Genomic DNA, 22,333 nt, shown 5'->3' with positions numbered 1-22,333 from the left:
TGAGCCTGGAAAACCAGAGTTCCCCTAAGCCAGGGAAACCATGCAGAGCTCCACTAAGCCAGGGACGCCATACAGAGCTCAACTGGGCCTAGGGAAACATACAAAGCTATGACAAGTCAGAGAAACCATACTGAACTGAGCTCTGCTGAGATTGGGAAAACACACAAAGCTCCGCCAAGTCAGAGAAACCATACCGAACTCTGTTGGGACTGGGAAACATGTGAAGCTCTGGAGATGCTGCAGAGAGTCTGTGCAATAAGTCATGTAACAATTTTGAAAAATTGCCCCATTTTTGGGTCTAAATCTGAAGATATACTTAGTTTCTTAGTTGGCTTTGCTTTGCTCAATTAGATCCAGTACATCCTAAGACACAAGCCTACTGTCATTGGGTAACAGCATTTGGGGATGGAGTTAAAACTATTTAAGGTGCTTGTTTGCCAACTTCATGTATTTAAAGTTTTCTGCCTAAGCCAAGTAAACCACACTGATCTTGGCCTAAGACATGGAAACCATAGTGACCTCGGCCCAAGAAATGGAAACCATACTGATCTTGGCCCAAGACATGAAAACCATGCTGACCTCGGCCCAAGACATGGAAACCATACTGATCTTGGCCCAAGACAAGGAAACCATGCTGACCTCGGCCCAAGACATGGAAACCATACTGATCTTGGCCCAAGACATGGAAACCATACTGATCTTGGCCCAAGACATGGAAAACATACTGATCTCGGCGCAAGACATGGAAAACATACTGATCTCGGCCCAAGACATGGAAACCATACTGATCTCGGCCCAAGACATGAAAAACATACTGATCTCGGCCCAAGACATGGAAAACATACTGATCTCGGCCCAAGACATGGAAAACATACTGATCTCGGCCCAAGACATGGAAAACATACTGATCTCGGCCCAAGACATGGAAAACATACTGATCTCGGCCCAAGACATGGAAAACATACTGATCTCGGCCCAAGACATGGAAAACTTACTGATCTGGGCAAAATCCTGGGAAACCATAAGGAGCTCTGCTGAGTGTGTTAAACTGTACAGCCCTCAGTCAAACCAGGGAAACTATACAGTAACCTCAATTGGGATTTCTCTCACCAGCCTAACCAAGAGATTTTTTTACCTTGTTGGGAGATCTGCTATAGATTCTTATCACAATGTATTAGACTTTTGTCATTGACTACAGAGATATATATAGAATAGGCCAACACATATGTAATTAGATAGCAATAGATAAAAGATTAATAATTGATCACTACATCACCAAGCATGCCTACTTTACATACGTACAGAGACTCTTCTAAATTGACTGACGTGCTAGTTTATTGTCAGGTGGGAATCACTGTTTTAATGCAGCCACTTATTAAAATATGCATTAAGGGTTGCATTAAATCTCTCACAGCCAACGTCTAGCAGGGGTACTTGCTAAACAGCATTAATTAATCAGTAGCAAAATTAAAACGGAATGTCAAAACCATCTGACTGGGGAAAACCTCTCCAAGGTGTGTATAGTCCCGTGTGGTTATTCCAGCCTCAGGTGTGCAGTGAATTCATGGTCTATTCACACTAGTTAGAAACACGGAGACAGATAATGTATGTAAATATTAGAACTATTTTAACCCCTTAAGGACACATGACATGTGTGACATGTCATGATTCCCTTTTATTCCAGAAGTTTGGTCCTTAAGGGGTTAAATCTCTACTGACCTTGAAATTCATTTTTTTTTTTTTAAACATGTTGACTGGTTTCCACGGTGCAGTATGACAACCGTCACCCACACCATCTTATAACACAGCTCAACTCCTTAATAAAGGACTTTCTTGCCCATTTCCTATCCACCCCTGAGGAATCTCTGTTAATACCTGCTGGAGTTTATGCAGTAAATAATGAATTGTGAATTCACAAACTAGTTATTTAGAACTTGGCTATTTCAATCTTACGTTGGCAAGTTTTGAACTCACGGATTAGATAATAAACCAAAATAAATGAATGCATTTATCCTCCCCACCCCAGATTAAGGCCAATCTCATGCTTAGAGGGACATACCGTAATTGCTGCGCAGTAGAAGGGTCTCTGTACGTACCTGTTCCTTGATCAGTGTGGTGAGAAGTAGATGCTGATATTAAGAGTCTCGGCCACTTATACCACGAGTGGGAAATGGATGCTAATGATTGCCTTTCCCTTTGTAAATATTTAGCGGCTTTGTAAATCCTTCTCTTTCTATTCCCAGGCCCTGTGCCCACTGCAGCTATTTACACGCCTTTCCCAAATGTTTATCAATCTATAGCTTGTTTTATTTTATTTAATCTCACTCAGGATGCTGTGTCACTAGAAATGGTTTAAATATTCCATAATGATAACACCAATAACCCAACCACCATTCCAATGTGTATTAAACGGAGATCCTGCACGCCTACTAAACTCCCAAAATACGGCATAAGACAGTCATCATATCTTGGAATCATCTAGCGCAGGTGACCATGTGACACCCTCAATGGCCAATAGATTTCCCATAACTCCACACAGTCCTAGAAGAAACAGGCTTTAACAGCCCAGGATGGCATATAGTCATCTGTGCTGGATGACTCCACTGTGGAGTGAATGAAAAGAGTCTAGTACATCAAGTCAACCGCCTCTCACCGTAAGCATTGTTCTTCCCATGTTATAGTAGTTATGGCAGCACATTCATGGTGCAAACACAAGACAGTTCTTGTTCGCCTCAATAAAAACCAAACAATGTATATTAAACTTTCTATGCACTTGTACATGTCATTTACACAGAATAATAGAACACATTTTACAGCATTGCTATCACAGCCAGTAAAACAGTAACCATCATTATAGCTCAATATCCATTCCTAGTTGTGCTATAAGGTAACACATGGGGCCATATAGCTCACTAGCCAGAATATTGGACAATAACAAGCACTCTCATGTCATAACAATCTGCTGTATGCTTTAACGCATGGATCACTCACCACCCTGCTTGCAAACAGTGTTCAGGACAGATCATAAACTGTGTCTTTATATAGCCAGCTTACTCTCACTCCTCAATGATATCAGTCTGCCAGGATATCACAATTCAGGACCACAGGGTCGCACGGAGTCCTGAAGTTGTCTCTGTATCCATGCTATGCAGAGAAAGCTCAGTGATCCACAGGACGCCAGAGATCTCCTTTCTCCAACTCCCTCCTCAGTACCATGAGGGGGCAACAGGGGAGTGTGGCCATGGCTAGGTCACGTGTGTTGCTATGTGCGCTGGGTGTAGCTAGGGTCATAAACGTTTTAAAAAGTTTTTAAACACTATGTGAAAATGTAATGTACACCATGAAGTTTTCATATTCTCAAATATAAATAATATAAAATACTTACATTTTAAAATCTACTGTCACCACCCCAAAATGTAAGCTATTTATAATATATAACATTTTTATGAACCACGTTACAGTGGCCCACCAGTGTTTACGCCGCAATCATGAATATAATCTCTGTGCACCCCACGTGGGTTTACCAGTACCTTGCTCGATCACCCGATCTCCCCCCGCCCCCACACCAGTTGGGTAAGGGGTGCCTCAGCACACTGGAGAGGCTTTTACTAACATCAGTTTTAAACACAACCTGTTGCCCTACACTATCTGAAACAGAAGAGAGAGCACAATAAGGCTGTCTCCATAAATGACAATTCCCTTGTACCAACCTCCAGGTGCACGTTAACTTGGGGTAGCAAACCTACACACCGACCTGACCTACCTCAGAAACATCCTCAATGCTCATAGCCAACAATCACCAATAACTAGATATGATCATGTAGTAGCTAATTTTGCCAAGGTATTCTGTTACCCTTAATGTGTTGCTTACTGTTTACTATAATTCGAAACGTGATATGCTGCAATTTGTTCCACTTATTGTCCCAATGACTGTACAATGGTTATTTTAAGGACATATTTATCAGCATTCTGACTCATAGGTACAATGTTTTGTATGAATATTGCAGTACAGTATACATTTAATAAAAAACAATGATAAAAAATATATATATTTTTATGAAATGTTCTTGAAGACTGCTGGAATTTCATTGAAATTCCAACGTAGTCAGAATATAAAATGAGACAATGTACGTACAACGGTGTCTTATGGTAAATGTCTAACTCGACAAACTGCACTCATTAACCACAGCCACCACTAGCAAAGGCTCTAGGAAGTAAGTATTGTTTCACTTATCGCAAGACTATCTATGGAGGCTCCCACTGTTTCGTTGAATTCTCCACAGACATTATTGTTGAACTCTTGGGCATGTCCACGAGTACAGCACTGCCATGGGCTCCTGGCAGATGAAGCATCAGGAGCGGTAGATTGAAGATATTGGCACCCACAGGGTCTGGTAAATAAAACGTACTTCTGTTGTACCCCCTGGCCACTGCTTCCCGAGCAGTGATATTAACATTGGGGGTTAAACAGGAGGTAGTAAGCAGCTTTAAGATATGCACGCTCACGTTGAAAATGAAATCTCTGCCATCTGTGTGAGGGCTCAGAAGGGGAAATGAAAAAGCGAGGAAGGGGAAGTAAAGGCTGAAGTTCTAACACCATACAGGAAAATGTTACAGAACGTGGATCAGAAGCACAGGGCTTTCTTGCAGCAAAAATAATGGTTGTCGATTTGCCTCAAATAGTCCAGAGATGGCTATATCTCCTGCTACACATAATTATAAACTGCATTTCACAATATACAGAGCCAGGTTAAAGGGAACTGCCCTAACTGGAGCAGCAGAATTAGCCTTTCTTTGGATCACTAGATGAAATAAGCTCTAAGAATAAATTAACAATGCAGGCACACTCACAATAGCATATGGATTTTTAAATACAGGATGATAATTCTATTTTTTAATCCTTTTAATTTACATAATTTACTCACTCAACACTGTGAGGGTTAAAGAGTATAAGACGTAACCGTTTCACTTCTGGATAATTCTTCAAAATGTATTTTTCTGGCCACACTCACTTCTTGAGAATATTTTACAAAAGGTGAAAAGGCATATTGTACTTTTAATTTAAAGTGTCAGACTTGAAAATCCCTGGCTGCTGGTTGAAAGGATTCCCAGATTACTAGTTTAAATAGTCCATGAATGTCTCTTGGTACATATCAGTGGTCCATACAATGTCTGACCGTTGAGCCCTGACCAGCATCTCTTGCAGTGCTATTGCAACTTGTTTAACTTTCTCTTCGTCATAAAGTATTTTGGCAAATGTACACCTAGTGGAGGGGATATCGTCACTGAAACAATCTACCGGAAATGGATAGACCACCTGCTGCAATTCAGGCAGTCGCACAGAGTTCTGTAAGAAAGTTTTAAGTCCCTGAGATGACACTGGATTGCTGGCGAAACCTATGTATCTGAGGCCCAAGCAACGGCACAGTGCTGGCATGATAATGGAGAGATGTGCGTCAGCCAGCCTGCATTCCATAATGTCCAAATGCATGAGAGTAGGGGAGACCTCGGTGAGAAGCTGTAGGAAGGGCTGAAGGAGAATCTCAGATAAGTTGTTCCCACTGAGGTCTATCTTCTTCAGAGTAAAAACATGGACACTTTTGGAGAGATAGTACAGGTCCATGGGTAGAAGGTAACAGAAAGCCAGCTCCAAACTCTCTAGAGGTGTCTGCAAACCCCTAAAAAGAGAAACAAATACCAATAAATATCAACACGTAAAGGAGAAATGTAAGCACATCACTAAAGCCCCCACACTGATCTGCATGGAAAAGGCAAAGTGTTGGATTTCCAGTAGAAACACACTGATACACGGCCTGTCAATCAGGAACGAGTGGAGACGGCATTAAAATCACACAGGCTGGGTTTTGCCAGCTGATAATGATATATCAAGGGAAGGCCAACATGAGACAGACCCGGGTTATTTCATTAATGCAGCAGGGCAAGCCTAGAATGAGAATTAAAATTCGGGAATGTCATCCAGGCTTGTTAAGAGACTTTTTCAGATTTACTAATGTACAGGGGTAAGCAGATTTCCTATTTAACAGGATAGACGACATAAAAAATAAAATAAAATGTGTCACAAGGAATTTAATGCAGTCCTGTAATATGAATTGTTCATAAACATCACTCCATAAAAAGGGGTGTCTGATTACCCATTATCAGTGGCAAAATGTTCATTGGGAATTATGGGGTTAAAATGTCTTCTCTCGCCCGGCATTATATACACTTGAAATCACCCTTTGGTGCTTAGCATTTACTTTCGATGCAGACAATGCCAGGTTTACTGGAGCGGGTTTAACCGTCATTACACCCCTTTGTTTATGCTCCCTATATACGTCTAAAACGTAAGAAGAAAAATGATGTTAGAAAAGAAATATAGAGGAAGGGAGCCAATATAATAATAAGAGGCAAAAAATGGGAAAGAGAGGAGAAGGCGCAAGTTAAAGGGACACTATAGTCACCTGAACAACTTTAGCTTACTAAAGCAGTTTTGGTGTATAGAAAATGCCCCTGCAGCCTCACTGCTCAATCCTCTGCCATTTAGGAGTTAAATCCTTTTGTTTATGAACCTCCCTGCATGTGACTTGCACAGCCTTCCATAAACACTTCCTGTAAAGAGAGCCCTATTTAGGCTTTCTTTATTGCAAGTTCTGTTTAATTAAGATTTTCTTATCCCCTGCTATGTTAATAGCTTGCTAGACCCTGCAAGAGCCTCCTGTATGTGATTAAAGTTCAATTTAGAGATTGAGATACAATTATTTAAGGTAAATTACATCTGTTTGAAAGTGAAACCAGTTTTTTTTTTCATGCATTAGAAATACATACAATTGGTGGAACACACGTCTGATGATTCTAGAAAATAAAACAAAATGGCATAGTATAATACTGTTTAGTATAGATATATATGGAAAAAATAAAGCAATATTACTCACAAGCCCAGAGCCAAATTAGCATATGGCTCTCATGGGAAGCGTGGTGGGACGCTTAATAGGATGTCCCCATCCTTCTTCTTGTTGTTCCTTAACCCCTTAAGGACCAAACTTCTGGAATAAAAGGGAATCATGACATGTCACACATGTCATGTGTCCTTAAGGGGTTAAATAGTAGTTGGTGAAGGATGCAATATTCAGATGTCTTTCAAATTGCAGATGTGTCTTTATTTGATGAATAAAAATTGTACAAAGATAAAGGATAAAAATTCCAATTGATAATTAAAAGGTGATATAAATAAAAGTCCTGTATATACAGTCTGATCCAAAACGCGTTTCGCCCTGTGGTAGGGGCTTCCTCAGTTGGTGTCAGTCAGTATCCTCTGGGTAGGCTTCCTCGGCGTTCTTTTGTAGCACTTCTGTGTTCTACTTCCGGGTTTGCATGACTTATCCGCATTTGGAACGCATACTGCGTTCCACCGCTGTCTACATGCGTTCCACTTCCGGGTCGCGTATTGTGTGTCAATCGGGCGCACAATAGACGTCACTGGAACGCATGGTAGTCGGTTTATGCGTTCCACTTCGGGATATTTAACAATTAGAGTCATAACAGAAAAAATGTCGGAATATTTTACTATTAGAGACTTTACAAAGTGTATATTCTCAAAGTGTGGTGATTACTATGTAATATATTAATTTGTATATTCCAAACTCTATTTTATATATATATATATAAAACTTGTATGGTAGCTAATAACCAGGAATAAATAACAATACAGAGCAATCTTCAAGGAAATTATAATGCTGTGAGGTTTAAATTAATATATGGCATTAAAATACATGATATGCATATTGATATTGGGTTCATATATCTGTTATATATAAATAAATATTAAAAAAGGCATATGTGTAATAATATATACATATAGAACTTATATGACATATAATGATGTTGTACGTAATTGTGGCTAAAATCTATTATGGTAATATGCTATAAATGGGAAAAAAAATTTTCATACTATATTTCCTATCCACTCCTTTTATAGTATGAAAATTTTTTTTCCCATTTATAGCATATTACCATAATAGATTTTAGCCACAATTACGTACAACATCATTATATGTCATATAAGTTCTATATGTATATATTATTACACATATGCCTTTTTTAATATTTATTTATATATAACAGATATATGAACCCAATATCAATATGCATATCATGTATTTTAATGCCATATATTAATTTAAACCTCACAGCATTATAATTTCCTTGAAGATTGCTCTGTATTGTTATTTATTCCTGGTTATTAGCTACCATACAAGTTTTATATATATATATAAAATAGAGTTTGGAATATACAAATTAATATATTACATAGTAATCACCACACTTTGAGAATATACACTTTGTAAAGTCTCTAATAGTAAAATATTCCGACATTTTTTCTGTTATGACTCTAATTGTTAAATATCCCGAAGTGGAACGCATAAACCGACTACCATGCGTTCCAGTGACGTCTATTGTGCGCCCGATTGACACACAATACGCGACCCGGAAGTGGAACGCATGTAGACAGCGGTGGAACGCAGTATGCGTTCCAAATGCGGATAAGTCATGCAAACCCGGAAGTAGAACACAGAAGTGCTACAAAAGAACGCCGAGGAAGCCTACCCAGAGGATACTGACTGACACCAACTGAGGAAGCCCCTACCACAGGGCGAAACGCGTTTTGGATCAGACTGTATATACAGGACTTTTATTTATATCACCTTTTAATTATCAATTGGAATTTTTATCCTTTATCTTTGTACAATTTTTATTCATCAAAAAAAGACACATCTGCAATTTGAAAGACATCTGAATATTGCATCCTTCACCAACTACTATTTAAGGAACAACAAGAAGAAGGATGGGGACATCCTATTAAGCGTCCCACCACGCTTCCCATGAGAGCCATATGCTAATTTGGCTCTGGGCTTGTGAGTAATATTGCTTTATTTTTTCCATATATATCTATACTAAACAGTATTATACTATGCCATTTTGTTTTATTTTCTAGAATCATCAGACGTGTGTTCCACCAATTGTATGTATTTCTAATATTTTCTGTATAAGTGGTATAAGGGGTTCCCACTTGGTGGTCTGTAGCCATTTCTTGGCTACCACACGTATTTTACTACTGTATATTCACTTGCTTACTCCTTTTTTTTTTCATGCAGGCTCTGTCAATCATAGCCAGGGGAGGTGTGGCTAGGGCTGCATAAACAGAAACAAAGTGATTTAACTCCTAAATGACAGTGAATTGAGCAGTGAAATTGCAGGGGAATGATTTATACACTAAAACTGCTTTATTTAGCTAAAGTAATTTAGGTGACTATAGTGTTCCTTTAAAGGGTGGGGTGCATGTGATGGAGGAAACAGAAATGAAAATGTATGAAATGGTAACGAAGAAGAAGATATGAATAGAGGGATCTGACAGAGATTGGTTGGGTAGATTAGGGACAGAGAGGAAGCCAATTAAAATGACAATGGAGTGAACTTCTAGAATCAGTGGTATTGGAAGCCAGATTACCAGCAGTACAAGTAGAAGGGAAAGGGTTTTATATCGCTATCTATTAGCCCTAACACCCCCTGCTACCTCCTGGCTAACCCATTAACTAGGAGTGTGTGTCTGGGTCACATGTTTCTTTCATTTCTGTTTCAAATAATTTGAAGAATAGCATTCTTGACTTGCATGGTTTCTTTCAGGATGTTTTTGATTGATTTCGATCCTGGGTTATTTAGTTATAGAAACTATAGTGCTGATAAAACAGTTTTTTTCCTAGCACCATAGCTCCCTAAAGCGCCCCCCTCCCACATGGTTAAACCCATTCTGTCACTTAGCTTATTCCAGCACTGATGTCCCTCTGCGCTGATTCAGGCTCCACCTCCACCATCAGAGGGGACCTAATGTTTATGTGCATTGTATAATGCTTTTCTATGGGATTTTGGGCAATGCTGGATGTCCTCATGCATAGTGTGAGGACGTCCAGTGTCATGTAACCAGAAGTCCCTCTAGTGGCTGTCTGGTAATAAATGACAATTGAAGGGTTAAGGGACCTGGGACACTGCGGCCAGACCCCTTCAGTGAGTAAGTATTGTCTTGAATTCAAAAAGAGGTTAAAATTGAAGGATAAAGTAGTGGAAGCATACCAGATGGAGAATTTTGATTTGAAATTGACTTGAATTCCTGACAGCTCCCTGATCCAATTCAATTTGGGTCTTTTACACCTATATACGCGCCTTTGTGACCACTTTCAGTGTGAGTGCAATACTTTACTTTTAATAGTTTGGTGTTAAATGTTTTTACACAATGTTTTTAAAAAGATTGAAGAACTGAATGTCCATGTATACGGTATTTATGTGAAGACAGCACATCAAGGTACAATATCTAAGTATAAGTATTCTTTTTTTACTCACAGTTACTAGTTTTGATTCAATATTACACCACAGCATAATTCTGTTAGTTTATGTTTATGAAGATCTTACCCAAGCAGCTGTCTCAGGCGTCCTGAGAGCCGTGACGAACCAAGATTTAATTCTTGGAGTGCACGGAGCTGGCCAATCTGAGAGGTAAAGGTCTGAAGCCCCTCCTCCATCTCTGGAGAGAGACGCTTTATGTCGATGTTACTGTATGGCAGTTTAAGGCTCTTCAGCCAAGTGAATTTAGTCATGAGCGGGAGGAGGACATTAAGGCCAGGGAGTCCCAGATTGTTGAATCTCAAATCTATCTTCCTGACACCAGCAGGGTTTAGAAGTTCTAGAAGTCCAGCAGTGCTCTGGAGAGAAAGCTCTTCAGCCCGGAGATCCCTGCATTGCAAACGCAGAGGGCTGCGCGAGCTTATAAGGAGCGCCTCCCGTAGGACACCATAGGAAGTGCTATTTACAAAGAGATCCACTCTCACTTCCACAAACACAGAGCTAACCAGCGGACGAGGGGTAAATGTCGCGTCTCGTGAACCTTTCCTGCGTTTTGTAATTCGGAGAACATCTTCACTGTGCCGTCGGGAAATGTCAATGCAAGCTTTGGATAATGCCACTGTGCTGGACCACAAACTCATACTATCCGGCTCCCGCTCCAGACCATCGTCCTGCATCCCTGTCATATCCAGAAGCTGCAGCTGGCGCATTCTGTGGGGACACAACGAACACTAAGCATTGGGGGAATATAGCAGAAACAAACAGTCTCTCGTGTGTGGATATTAGCACCATAGAGCAAAAACATCATTAATGGACAAGCTTTTCTCTATATTATTATTATTATCGCCATTTATATAGCGCCAACAGATTCCATAGCGCTTTACAATATTATGAGAGGGGGGGATATAACTATAAATAGGACAATTACAAGAAAACTTACAGGAATGATAGGTTGAAGTGGACCCTGTTTAACCCCTTAAGGACACATGACATGTGTGACATGTCATGATTCCCTTTTATTCCAGAAGTTTGGTCCTTAAGGGGTTAAAGGAGCTTACAGTCTGTAGGAGGTGGGGTACAAAACACATTAGGACAGGAAATAGCAATCAAATAATGTGGGAGTGAAGCAGAGCTGGAGGAGGGCGTAAAGTGCTGCCCTTTAGGAGAGAGCAAGAGGCAGGTATGTGAGGTAGATGTTACTCTGGGAGGTCATAAGCTTTCCTAAAGAGATGGGTTTTAATGCACTTCTTGAAGACATGGGGAGAGTTTGATGGCGGTAGGCAGGCTATTCAATAGGAAGGGAGCCGCCCATGAGAAGTCCTGCAAGCGTGAGTTGGCTGTACAGATGCAAGCAGCGGTCAGGAGGTGGTCACGGGCAGAGCGAAGAGACCGAGAAGGGACCTACCTATGGATCTGTAAAGATATATAAGAGGGGCTAGAATGGTTCAGTGCTTTATAGGTATGGGTTAGCACTTTGAATTGACTCCTATCGGATACAGGGAGCCAATGTAAGGACTGGCAGAGGGGTGAGGTGTGAGAGGACCGACTAGAGAGGAAAATCAGTCTGACGGCATTCATTACAGACTGTAGTGGGGCAATACGGCTTTTGGGAAGACCAATTTGGAGAAGGTTCCAATAATCCATGCGGGAAATAGACTACATATACAGACATAATGCACAACTTATTGTAGAATATCGTCGCACCACACTAGCTTAGTGTACCATACCGCCACACAAGCATACCACAAAATATCTTCACACCATACAGCCTGCTCCTTTACAGTACAATACCGCCACACCATACAGCCTGCTACCTTATCGTAACAATACCTCTACACCATACAGCCTGCTACCTTACCGTACAATACCTCCACACCATACAGCCTGCTACCTTACTGTACAATACCTCCACACCATACAGCCTGCTACCTTACCATACAATACCTCCACACCATACAGCCTGCTACCTTACCGTACAATACCGCCACACCATACAGCCTGCTACCTTACCGTACAATACCTCCACACCATACAGCCTGCTACCTTACCGTACAATACCTCCACACCATACAGCCTGCTACCTTACCGTACAATACCTCCACACCATACAGCCTGCTACCTTACCGTACAATACCTCCACACCATACAGCCTGCTACCTTACCGTACAATACCTCCACACCATACAGCCTGCTACCTTACCGTACAATACCTCCACACCATACAGCCTGCTACCTTACCGTACAAGACCTCCATACCATACAGCCTACCTTACAGTACAATACCGCCACACCATACAGCCTGCTACCTTACAGTACAATACCGCCACACCATACAGCCTGCTGCCTTACCGTACAATACCTCCACACCATACAGCCTGCTACCTTACCATACAATACCTCCCCACCATACAGCCTGCTACCTTACCATACAATACCTCCCCACCATACAGCCTGCTACCTTACCATACTATACCTCCCCACCATACAGCCTGCTACCTTACCATACAATACCTCCCCACCATACAGCCTGCTACCTTACCATACCTCCCCACCATACAGCCTGCTACCTTACCATACAATACCTCCACACCATACAGCCTGCTACCTTACCATACTATACCTCCCCACCATACAGCCTGCTACCTTACCATACAATACCTCCACATCATACAGCCTGCTACCTTACCATACAATACCTCCACATCATACAGCCTGCTACCTTACCATACAATACCTCCACACCATACAGCCTGCTACCTTACCGTACAAGACCTCCATACCATACAGCCTGCTACCTTACCGTACTATACCTCCCCGCCATACAGCCTGCTACCTTACCATACAATACCTCCACATCATACAGCCTGCTACCTTACCATACAATACCTCCACACCATACAGCCTGCTACCTTACCGTACAATACCTCCACACCATACAGCCTGCTACCTTACCGTACAAGACCTCCATACCATACAGCCTGCTACCTTACCATACTATACCTCCACACCATACAGCCTGCTGCCTTACCGTACAATACCTCCACATCATACAGCCTGCTACCTTACCATACAATACCTCCACACCATACAGCCTGCTACCTTACCATACAATACCTCCCCACCATACAGCCTGCTACCTTACCATACAATACCTCCCCACCATACAGCCTGCTACCTTACCATACTATACCTCCCCACCATACAGCCTGCTACCTTACCATACAATACCTCCACATCATACAGCCTGCTACCTTACCATACAATACCTCCACACCATACAGCCTGCTACCTTACCGTACAAGACCTCCATACCATACAGCCTGCTACCTTACCGTACTATACCTCCCCGCCATACAGCCTGCTACCTTACCATACAATACCTCCACATCATACAGCCTGCTACCTTACCATACAATACCTCCACACCATACAGCCTGCTACCTTACCGTACAATACCTCCACACCATACAGCCTGCTACCTTACCGTACAAGACCTCCATACCATACAGCCTGCTACCTTACCATACTATACCTCCACACCATACAGCCTGCTGCCTTACCGTACAATACCTCCACATCATACAGCCTGCTACCTTACCATACAATACCTCCACACCATACAGCCTGCTACCTTACCGCACAAGACCTCCATACCATACAGCCTGCTACCTTACCATACTATACCTCCACACAATACAGCCTGCTGCCTTACCGTACAATACCTCCAAACAATACAGCCTGCTACCTTACCATACAATACCTGCAAAGTTATTGTAAAGACCTATAGGGTACAGGGATTTTTATGACTGAAAAAATGCCACAGGAAACCCTTACCCTGAGTTACTTCCCCCATTCTCTTTGGCCAGGGCTTCACTCAGATATGCCATCACCCCGAGTATGACCGTCTGCACGCACAGCTTGCTTGGTTTGTCCCGGAGCAAGGTAGGATTATGTCTGTCACACTGCAGGAGCTTTTGGAAACTGAGGACAGAAAACGGCCACCGGTGAACTAAGTCCTGAAGAACAAGGGTCTTCTTATCAAGGAAGGCGGCTCTAAATAAGACTGGGTACAGCTCTTTGGGGATAAAGTCCATGGAATGTCTGACGGACGCATGATCGGATACCACCTTGTGGGCACAGAAGGACACGAGGGACTGCATCACTCCTCAGCCAAAACTGCCTGCAAATAACAATCGACAACAGAACAGTTAATATTATGATTTTATTGAAGACAAAGAGTCCCTTACTAACTACAGCAGCAAGACAAATTTACATATGCAAATTAGAACTCATGAAATGACATCACATGAATACCACATATACTGGAGTCTCTGCATTCAACTTTTGCCTTTCAATCCAGGAACATAACTGATGCTAACACTAATAAGGAGTATCCAATAAGTGAAACAGGTGAAAGATTATGTTAAATTGTTGTAGTCTGATGCAATACATTTATGGATAAAACTTAAAGGGACACTATAGTCACCAGAACAACTACAGCTTATTGAATTTGTTCTGGTGAGTAGAATCATTACCGTCAGGCTTTTTGCTGTAAGCACTGTCTTTTCAGAGAAAATGCAGTGTTTACATTACAGCCTAGTGATAACTTCACTGGACACTCCTCAGATGGCTGTTGGAGATCCTTCCTGGGTCATGGCTGCCTAAAATGCATCAAAACATTCAGTATCTCCTCCCTCTGCATGCAGACACTGAACCTTCCTCATAGAGATTAATTGATTCTATTCATCTATCTGAGGAGATGCTGATTGGCCAGGGCTGAGTTTGAATCATGCTGGCTCTGCCCCGATCTGCCTCTTTGTCAGTCTCAGCCAATCCTATGGGGAAGCACTGTGATTGGATCAGGCTACCACTTCTGATGATGTCAGCAGACTGCTTGTTTTTCTGAGGCAAACAGCATGCAGATCTACAGCTTCAGGCTTGAATACAGTAAGATTTTGCTATATTTATGGAGGCATGAGGGGCCCGGGGGGCTAGATGGTCGTGTTAACACTATAGGGTCAGGAATACATGTTTGTGTTCCTGACCCTATAGTGATCTTTTAACGTTTAATTATATAACTAGAAAAGATCCATAATAAATATACCATAGTATTACTGTGAATATAAGAAACATAGAATGTGACGGCAGATAAGAACCATTCCACCATCTAATCTGACCACAAGACATAATTCTGAAAGACAAACATAACAATAACAAACACAATCAACTTTACACTAAGAAAACGATGGACAATGTGGGAAATGCTGGGCTGTGGCGTCGGTACTCAGAACCTTCAACTCCGACGGCTCAATTTACGTTATCTCCGTGTCCTCCTATTATATACACTGGTGGGCACAATTGTGGAAACCTTTTAAAATTTATATTTATGAGGTATGGGCTCATAACATCAATCTTGTTTGGAATAATGCCCTCAAATTATATTAGAAAGATAATATAATGCAATTAAAGAGTTGCATTATATATATTCTGTCAAAACTTACAGCTAAATAACCAGAAAAAAAAAAAAAACAGCTGCCTTATGTAACACGAAGTAATGTAGAATTACCGTATGTTACAATTACTGTATTACAATTCACTGCATATGCCGGTATAAAAAAACCCTAAAGGTTGACTAATATGATGAACACAGAGTTGCTGATAAATATACGGCCTAATGCTTTAATGACACAATACTTTCACCATTCTCACACCATCAACGTTAACACTGGATTTTATGCGCTTAAAGTGAAACTGTCATGGCTTACCTGGCCATACGCTCTGAGTGACACTCACCTCATTGAGTAACCGCGCTACGAGGGACACTCACTGAGAAACCGCGCTACGAGGGACACTCACTGAGTAACCGCGCTACGAGGGACACTCACTGAGTAACCGCGCTACGAGGGACACTCACCTCACTGAGTAACCGCGCTACGAGGGACACTCACCTCACTGAGTAACCGAGCTGCGAGGGACACTCACCTCACTGAGTAACCGCGCTGCGAGGGACACTCACTGAGTAACCGCGCTGCGAGCGACACTCACTGAGTAACCGCGCTGCGAGCGACACTCACTGAGTAACCGCGCTGCGAGCGACACTCACTGAGTAACCGCGCTGCGAGCGACACTCACTGAGTAACCGCGCTGCGAGCGACACTCACTGAGTAACCGCGCTGCGAGCGACACTCACTGAGTAACCGCGCTGCGAGCGACACTCACTGAGTAACCGCGCTGCGAGCGACACTCACTGAGTAACCGCGCTGCGAGCGACACTCACTGAGTAACCGCGCTGCGAGCGACACTCACTGAGTAACCGCGCTGCGAGCGACACTCACTGAGTAACCGCGCTGCGAGCGACACTCACTGAGTAACCGCGCTGCGAGCGACACTCACTGAGTAACCGCGCTGCGAGCGACACTCACTGAGTAACCGCGCTGCGAGCGACACTCACTGAGTAACCGCGCTGCGAGCGACACTCACTGAGTAACCGCGCTGCGAGCGACACTCACTGAGTAACCGCGCTGCGAGCGACACTCACTGAGTAACCGCGCTGCGAGCGACACTCACTGAGTAACCGCGCTGCGAGCGACACTCACTGAGTAACCGCGCTGCGAGCGACACTCACTGAGTAACCGCGCTGCGAGCGACACTCACTGAGTAACCGCGCTGCGAGCGACACTCACTGAGTAACCGCGCTGCGAGCGACACTCACTGAGTAACCGCGCTGCGAGCGACACTCACTGAGTAACCGCGCTGCGAGCGACACTCACTGAGTAACCGCGCTGCGAGCGACACTCACTGAGTAACCGCGCTGCGAGCGACACTCACTGAGTAACCGCGCTGCGAGCGACACTCACTGAGTAACCGCGCTGCGAGCGACACTCACTGAGTAACCGCGCTGCGAGCGACACTCACTGAGTAACCGCGATGCGAGCGACACTCACTGAGTAACCGCGCTGCGAGCGACACTCACTGAGTAACCGCGCTGCGAGCGACACTCACCGAGTAACCGCGCTGCGAGCGACACTCACTGAGTAACCGCGCTGCGAGCGACACTCACTGAGTAACCGCGCTGCGAGCGACACTCACTGAGTAACCGCGCTGCGAGCGACACTCACTGAGTAACCGCGCTGCGAGCGACACTCACTGAGTAACCGCGCTGCGAGCGACACTCACTGAGTAACCGCGCTGCGAGCGACACTCACTGAGTAACCGCGCTGCGAGCGACACTCACTGAGTAACCGCGCTGTGAGGGACACTCACCTCACTGAGTAACCGCGCTACGAGGGACACTCACCTCACTGAGTAACCGCGCTACGAGGGACACTCACCTCACTGAGTAACCGCGCTACGAGGGACACTCACCTCACTGAGTAACCGCGCTACGAGGGACACTCACTGAGTAACCGCGCTACGAGGGACACTCACTGAGTAACCGCGCTACGAGAGACACTCACTGAGTAACCGCGCTACGAGAGACACTCACTGAGTAACCGCGCTGTGAGGGACACTCACTGAGTAACCGCGCTGTGAGGGACACTCACTGAGTAACCGGGCTGTGAGGGACACTCACTGAGTAACCGCGCTGTGAGGGACACTAACTGAGTAACCGCGCTGCGAGCGACACTCACTGAGTAACCGCGCTGTGAGGGACACTCACTGAGTAACCGGGCTGTGAGGGACACTCACTGAGTAACCGCGCTGTGAGGGACACTCACTGAGTAACCGGGCTGTGAGGGACACTCACTGAGTAACCGGGCTGTGAGGGACACTCACTGAGTAACCGGGCTGTGAGGGACACTCACTGAGTAACCGGGCTGTGAGGGACACTCACTGAGTAACCGGGCTGTGAGGGACACTCACTGAGTAACCGGGCTGTGAGGGACACTAACTGAGTAACCGGGCTGTGAGGGACACTCACTGAGTAACCGGGCTGTGAGGGACACTCACTGAGTAACCGGGCTGTGAGGGACACTCACTGAGTAACCGGGCTGTGAGGGACACTCACTGAGTAACCGGGCTGTGAGGGACACTCACTGAGTAACCGGGCTGTGAGGGACACTCACTGAGTAACCGCGCTGTGAGGGACACTCACTGAGTAACCGGGCTGTGAGGGACACTCACTGAGTAACCGGGCTGTGAGGGACACTAACTGAGTAACCGCGCTGTGAGGGACACTCACTGAGTAACCGGGCTGTGAGGGACACTCACTGAGTAACCGGGCTGTGAGGGACACTCACTGAGTAACCGGGCTGTGAGGGACACTCACTGAGTAACCGGGCTGCGAGCGACACTCACTGAGTAACCGGGCTGTGAGGGACACTCACTGAGTAACCGCGCTGTGAGGGACACTCACTGAGTAACCGGGCTGTGAGGGACACTCACTGAGTAACCGAGCTGTGAGGGACACTCACTGAGTAACCGAGCTGTGAGGGACACTCACTGAGTAACCGCGCTGTGAGGGACGCTCACTGAGTAACCGGGCTGTGAGGGACGCTCACTGAGTAACCGCGCTGTGAGGGACGCTCACTGAGTAACCGGGCTGTGAGGGACGCTCACTGAGTAACCGCGCTGTGAGGGACACTCACTGAGTAACCGCGCTGTGAGGGACACTCACTGAGTAACCGGGCTGTGAGGGACACTCACTGAGTAACCGGGCTGTGAGGGACACTCACTGAGTAACCGGGCTGTGAGGGACACTCACTGAGTAACCGCGCTGTGAGGGACACTCACTGAGTAACCGGGCTGTGAGGGACACTCACTGAGTAACCGAGCTGTGAGGGACACTCACTGAGTAACCGAGCTGTGAGGGACACTCACTGAGTAACCGAGCTGTGAGGGACACTCACTGAGTAACCGCGCTGTGAGGGACGCTCACTGAGTAACCGGGCTGTGAGGGACACTCAGAGTAACCGAGCTGTGAGGGACACTCACTGAGTAACCGAGCTGTGAGGGACACTCAGAGTAACCGAGCTGTGAGGGACACTCACTGAGTAACCGAGCTGTGAGGGACACTCACTGAGTAACCGAGCTGTGAGGGACACTCAGAGTAACCGAGCTGTGAGGGACACTCACTGAGTAACCGCGCTGTGAGGGACGCTCACTGAGTAACCGGGCTGTGAGGGACACTCAGAGTAACCGAGCTGTGAGGGACACTCAGAGTAACCGAGCTGTGAGGGACACTCACTGAGTAACCGAGCTGTGAGGGACACTCACTGAGTAACCGAGCTGTGAGGGACACTCACTGAGTAACCGAGCTGTGAGGGACACTCACTGAGTAACCGGGCTGTGAGGGACACTCACTGAGTAACCGAGCTGTGAGGGACACTCACTGAGTAACCGAGCTGTGAGGGACACTCACCGAGTAACCGAGCTGTGAGGGACACTCACCGAGTAACCGGGCTGTGAGGGACACTCACTGAGTAACCGAGCTGTGAGGGACACTCACTGAGTAACCGAGCTGTGAGGGACACTCACCGAGTAACCGAGCTGTGAGGGACACTCACCGAGTAACCGGGCTGTGAGGGACACTCACCGAGTAACCGAGCTGTGAGGGACACTCACTGAGTAACCGAGCTGTGAGGGACACTCACTGAGTAACCGAGCTGTGAGGGACACTCACTGAGTAACCGAGCTGTGAGGGACACTCACTGAGTAACCGAGCTATGAGGGACACTCACCTCCCTTGGTTACCATGGATACTGCCCTAACTCTCCGTCTGATTACTCGCCCGCAGCAAACACTCACTCTCGGGAGAGGCCTTGATTTCCTAACTTACCTCAGTGAGTGCATACTCAGGCGAAGCCCGGACTCCGGATACAAACTGACCAATCACGGCATCCGGCACACATCGCACCCCAACGGCCCACGTTCATACGCGCTCTCTCATTCGTTAAACTGCTAATGACGTCAGAACCGCCATCTTGGTGGTGGCGAAGCATTTGTAAACAACTGGAAAGTGAAACTGAACGCCCAGTGACACCATATAATAATAATAATAATAGTATATCAAATATAATAATAATAATATATAATAATAATACTATATTATAATAACAATAATATATAATATATAATATATAATAATAATACTATATAATATTAATAATAATAATATAATAATAATAATATATAATAATAATATATAAATTATATATATATATATATATATATAATATATAATAATCATATATAATAATAATCTTAATATATAATGTAAAATACTAATAAAATATATAATAATGAAAATATATACTAATAATATAATAATAATATAATACATAATGTGAGCTATATAATAATATATAATAAAAATATATAATAATATATACTAATAATATATAATAATAATATATAATACATACTGTGAGCTATATAATAATATATAATACTAATACAAATATATAATAATATATAATAGTAATATATAATACTAATAATAATATATAATACATAGTGTGAGCTATATAATAATAATATATAATACATAGTGTGAGCTATATAGTAATATATAATAATAATTTATGATATATATAATACATACTGTGAGCTGTATAAGAATATAATAATAATATAATATATAATAATATAATACATAGTGTGAGCTATATAATAATAATATATAATACATAGTGTGAGCTATATAATAATATATAATAATAATTTATAATATAGAATACATACTGTGAGCTGTATAAGAATATAATAATAATTCAATATATAATAATATAATACATAGTGTGAGCTATATAATAATATATAATAATAATTTATGATATATATATAATACATACTGTGAGCTGTATAATAATATAATAATAATATAATATATAATAATATAATACATAGTGTGAGCTATATAATAATAATATATAATACATAGTGTGAGCTATATAATAATAATAATTTATAAAATAGAATACATACTGTGAGCTGTATAAGAATATAATAATAATACAATATATAATAATATAATACATAGTGTGAGCTATATAATAATAATATATAATACATAGTGTGAGCTATATGATATATAATAATAATAATAATTTATGATATCTATAATACATACTGTGAGCTGTATAAGAATATAATAATAATATAATACATAGTGTGAGCTATACAGAAGAAAAAAGTGGTTTGCAAACAATGCAAAACAACCCTTGTGGCTATAAAACAGGGAAAAATATATATAAAATATAAATACCCCAATTCAGGAAGTGCAAAAGACTCCTCAATGTCTCTGATATTGGAAATAAAAAATACTAAAAAGCACAACCTAAAAAATACAAACGGGAGACCAATAGTGCAGACTGAAAATAAAAATACGTAATATAAAAAGCTAAAAATACACTCACAAACAAACGTAAAAAATAGGCAGGGTATAGTCAGTCCTCTTCGGATGCTTCTTCCCTTTTCAGTGTGGGAACAGTTGCTTAAAATGAAGCACAAAGACGGACCATAGTGTAAAAATGTATGATATTAAAGATAAAGCTTTATTGGACACACTTACAAAATAATAGTAGTAAAAAGGCACTTCAAATCCACATCGATGTCTTCCACCAAGGGAACGGTTTCATCATCCAACAATTCCAAAAGACACCAGAGATGAAGAGATCCACAATTAATAATAAAAATATAAAATAAAGCTTGCCACCCTACGCGTTTCGTCTGTTAAGACTTCGTCAGGGGCTTGTGGCATCAATATACACATAATACATACATACACAAAATTTAAATACCCTGCCTTAAAAAACAAACAGCCAGTCCTGGAGATTTCTTCAGTCAGAAACAGCTGTAGAAAATTTCCTCTATCCGATTTTCGCGCTCAGAAGGTCGCGTGCGTTCCAAGCCTCCTTTTCAAACAAACCCGGAAGTCCTAGTCCGTCTCTGCGTGGAACGCATATGCGTTCCACTTCGTCGGAGGGCAGGAAATGGGATT

General features: G+C 43.0%; 1 protein-coding gene across 3 annotated transcripts; it reads right to left on the bottom strand.

The window, feature by feature from the left end:
- Window positions 1–4,879: 4,879 nt before the first annotated feature.
- Window positions 4,880–20,246, bottom strand: LRRC14 (leucine rich repeat containing 14). Of its 3 annotated transcripts, none has more exons than XM_063450964.1 (4): window positions 20,171–20,246; window positions 14,227–14,572; window positions 10,462–11,103; window positions 4,880–5,678 (listed from the first exon to the last, which is right to left on the bottom strand). In XM_063450964.1, exons 2-4 carry the CDS (start codon window positions 14,550–14,552, stop codon window positions 5,117–5,119), a joined length of 1,530 nt encoding a protein of 509 aa, XP_063307034.1. In that variant the 5' UTR covers window positions 14,553–14,572; window positions 20,171–20,246; the 3' UTR covers window positions 4,880–5,116. The 3 variants fall into 3 exon arrangements, with proteins under 3 accessions (XP_063307034.1, XP_063307035.1, XP_063307033.1); XM_063450965.1 differs by having other exon boundaries at window positions 20,140–20,207; XM_063450963.1 differs by lacking the exon at window positions 20,171–20,246 and adding an exon at window positions 20,073–20,145.
- Window positions 20,247–22,333: the final 2,087 nt, after the last annotated feature.

The sequence above is a fragment of the Pelobates fuscus genome, chromosome 4 (genome assembly GCF_036172605.1).
Source record: "Pelobates fuscus isolate aPelFus1 chromosome 4, aPelFus1.pri, whole genome shotgun sequence".
NCBI classification, from domain to species: domain Eukaryota; kingdom Metazoa; phylum Chordata; class Amphibia; order Anura; family Pelobatidae; genus Pelobates; species Pelobates fuscus.
The sequence above is the reverse complement of the archived record's forward strand: the minus strand, read 5'-3'. Positions and strand labels throughout refer to the sequence as shown.

Bases quoted from the DNA above. Each gene is read 5' to 3' on its own strand.
- LRRC14 (XM_063450964.1), bottom strand. From the start codon at position 14,552: ATGCAGTCCCTCGTGTCCTTCTGTGCCCACAAGGTGGTATCCGATCAT. The intron at 11,104-14,226 runs GTAAGGGTTTCC...GTGTCCCCACAG, and splicing joins AATGGGGGAAGTAACTCAGG to AATGCGCCAGCTGCAGCTTC. The intron at 5,679-10,461 runs GTAAGATCTTCA...TTCTCTTTTTAG, and splicing joins CGCCTGAGACAGCTGCTTGG to GGGTTTGCAGACACCTCTAG.